Raw genomic sequence first — 2,862 nt, 5'->3', positions numbered from 1 at the left:
ACAAAAAAAAACGGACGGGAGGAGGGAGCCATTCTGAAGTAGAGCACTGTATATGCACCAGGGAGTAGCCTATAGCCTAACTGAATCACTTGTCCGTAGGCTACTATAATAATATAATCCTCCGGTGTCGCGGGATTTTCAGCGGACCACCAGCACATCATTATTGGAAGACTCCCGTGGCAGCAGCCGCGCCTTGACCAGAAACTATTTACATGGCGTAAGTTTGCTTATTTTATTTACGTGTATACCTTCTTTTGTTTGCTTGATGGATGTAGAGTGCGCGGGGTACAAGACGGAGTGAGCTGAGAGCTTTACATTTTGGAAAAGGTTATAATGGGATTTATCCATAGTGGGATAATGGGATTTATCCATAGTGGGATAATGGGATTTTTCTATAAGGCAGATCATTAAAAAGCCCTCTTAGACTGACATTGATTTTCATTTTATTGTTTCCAGTTCCAGTCATGATAGTGTTCTTAAAACCAAACTACTCGATCTGGAGAGTCGCTTCACCTGGGAACTGAGGAAAGATGACATTGATATTGCCAACCTCCAGATCAGACTACAGGACTACATACAGCTAGATCTGGGTAGAGATGCAGGAGTCGCCCGCTCCTACAGTTTCTTGGCCTATGTCCGGTACCTCCAGGGTTACCCCGAGGAGGCCATAGAGCACCTGCGCAAGGCAGAGGACCTGACCAGAGAGCAGCACGGTGATGACTGTGAGAAGCTGCTAATCGTCACCTATGGAGACTTGTCCTGGCTGCACTACCACATAGGCGACTACGCCAAGAGTCAGGGCTATCTGGACAAAGTGGAGCGGATCAGGGAGAAATTCCCCATGGGATCGGGATCCACCACCCTCCACCCCGAAGTGTATGGAGAGAAAGGCTGGACCTTCCTCAAGTTCTCCCAGGTGTACTACCACCGGGCCCTGGAGTGCTTCCGGAAGGCCCTGGAGCTGGAGCCTGAGGAGAGTGAGTGGAACGAAGGCTATGCCATCGCCCTGCATCGTACCGAGGACGAGCTCTCTAGTCCCCAGGACTCTCCGGTCATCACACAGCTGAGACGAGCCTTAAAGATCAAACCGGAGGACGGGCTGCTGCAGGCCCTGCTGGCCATACGGCTGGCTCTATACGGGGAGTTGAGAGAGGCCGAGGAACTAGTGGAGAAAGCCCTGACGATGTCCCCGGACTGCCCTCACGTGACTCGATACGTGGGGAAGTACCTCCGGCAGCACGGCCACGTCGGCCGCTCTATTGGCCTGTTGAAGCGAGCGCTGGATCGCGACAGCCAGTCCCCTTTCATCCACCATCAGCTGGCCCTCTGCTACAAGTACAAGAAGAATGAGGTGCTCCAGCAAGGAGGGTTCCATGGGAAAGTCGCCGAGGCAAAACAACTGAGAGGCCTGTGCATTCAGCACCTGGAGAAAGCAGTCTCTGTGAAGTCCTCCTTTATTTGTGCCAGGGTGGAGCTGGCCATGCAATACGGGGAAGATGGGGACCACGCCAAGGCTGAGAAGCTGTTCCAGACCGCCCTCGAGATGGGCAGGGGCGAGCCGGTCAGCGTCCAGAAAACGCACCTTTACTACGGACAGTTCCAGCAGTACCAGGCTAAGTGTGAGTCCGAGGCCATCGAGCACTACACCAAGGGCCTGCAGCTGGAGAAGGACTCCAAGGATGGGAGGAGGTGCGCAGATAAGCTGAGGAGGATCGCAGAACAGAGGGCCTCCAAGTACGGGCTGCTGGGGTGGGTGTGCCAGATGCAGGGGAAGACCAGCCAGGCCGTAGAGTGGTATGAGAAGGCTCTGGCGTGTGACACAGAGAATGCGGAGTACCTCTCTGCTCTCTGTGAGCTACGTCTGGTCCTGTAGTAACACAGTGTCTGACTTGTCTTACTGTCAGACATGGGCCAAATACTATTTAGAATTACTCGTTGTACACTTGGTTTAACTCAACCAGGTCGGTAAAACCAGTGGAACAGTCCCAAAGGGAGAACGCTGAGGTTAAACCACTACACCTCAAATTATTTCAAATATGTAAACCCATTAGGGCTGGGTATTGGCAAGGACCGACCTCATGATACAGGATACGTATCACGATACATGAGTCACGATACGTGACCCAGCACGCATGCGCACAGCGCGCAGACTGGCTATTCTCCTGTAGGCTACACTCGCCGCTCACATTCTCTACGCTACGATCGGCTTGTTGGTGCCTGGAATATTGTGTGCAATATGGCTGAATATTTATCAAATTTTGAGGATATAGAAGATGACTTAGAATATGATGGAAGCCGATCGTAGCGTAGACAATGTGAGCCGCGAGTGTAGCCGGAGAATAGCCAGTCTGCACGCTGTGCGCATGCGTGCTGGAGCAAGTGGGGAAGCTGTATTTCGTTTCTAAAGACGTTTCTAAAGATCATATTACAGAGGCTAAAGACCACATATTTGAAAACCACAACAAGCCCTCGCTTTGGGCAAGCACAACTATCGATTCATAAAAACAGATTGATGAAAACAACCGTTTCGCGACGGAAAATACATTTTTTAGAAGCTGCATTCACAGTGCCCCGTCCGCCACCATTACATGGATATACTTGGCTCGTGCTGGATTTTAAATTTATTCTACAGGCCTCCGAATTACACCAAAGTTATCTCGGTGAGTCAAACGTCTTATAATATGCCGTAAATAAGGTCCAGGTTGTCGAAAAAGAACATTCTCCTTTAACTCTAACCTATTCCCCTTCAGTACATTCTATTGTGTACCCTATTATACTGACTATACAGAGACCTGGTTCTATTTTTCTATACAGATATGCACTTTTTCTATATCTCTGTATATTGTTCCATTACGTTAACAT

General features: G+C 49.9%; 1 protein-coding gene across 1 annotated transcript; it reads left to right on the top strand.

Annotated features, from left to right (window-relative positions):
* Positions 1-265: 265 nt before the first annotated feature.
* Positions 266-1,873, top strand: LOC311315445 (interferon-induced protein with tetratricopeptide repeats 1-like; the record flags this gene model as incomplete). The annotated part of the gene is made up of 2 exons (XM_084446115.1): positions 266-297; positions 457-1,873. The coding sequence occupies 2 exons, from the start codon at positions 266-268 to the stop codon at positions 1,871-1,873; spliced, it is 1,449 nt and encodes a 482-aa protein (XP_084302241.1).
* Positions 1,874-2,862: the final 989 nt, after the last annotated feature.

The sequence above is a fragment of the Borostomias antarcticus genome (assembly GCF_949987555.1).
Source record: "Borostomias antarcticus genome assembly, chromosome: 11".
In the NCBI taxonomy this organism is placed as follows: Eukaryota; Metazoa; Chordata; class Actinopteri; order Stomiiformes; family Stomiidae; genus Borostomias; species Borostomias antarcticus.
This window is presented reverse-complemented; position numbering and strand designations above follow the sequence as displayed.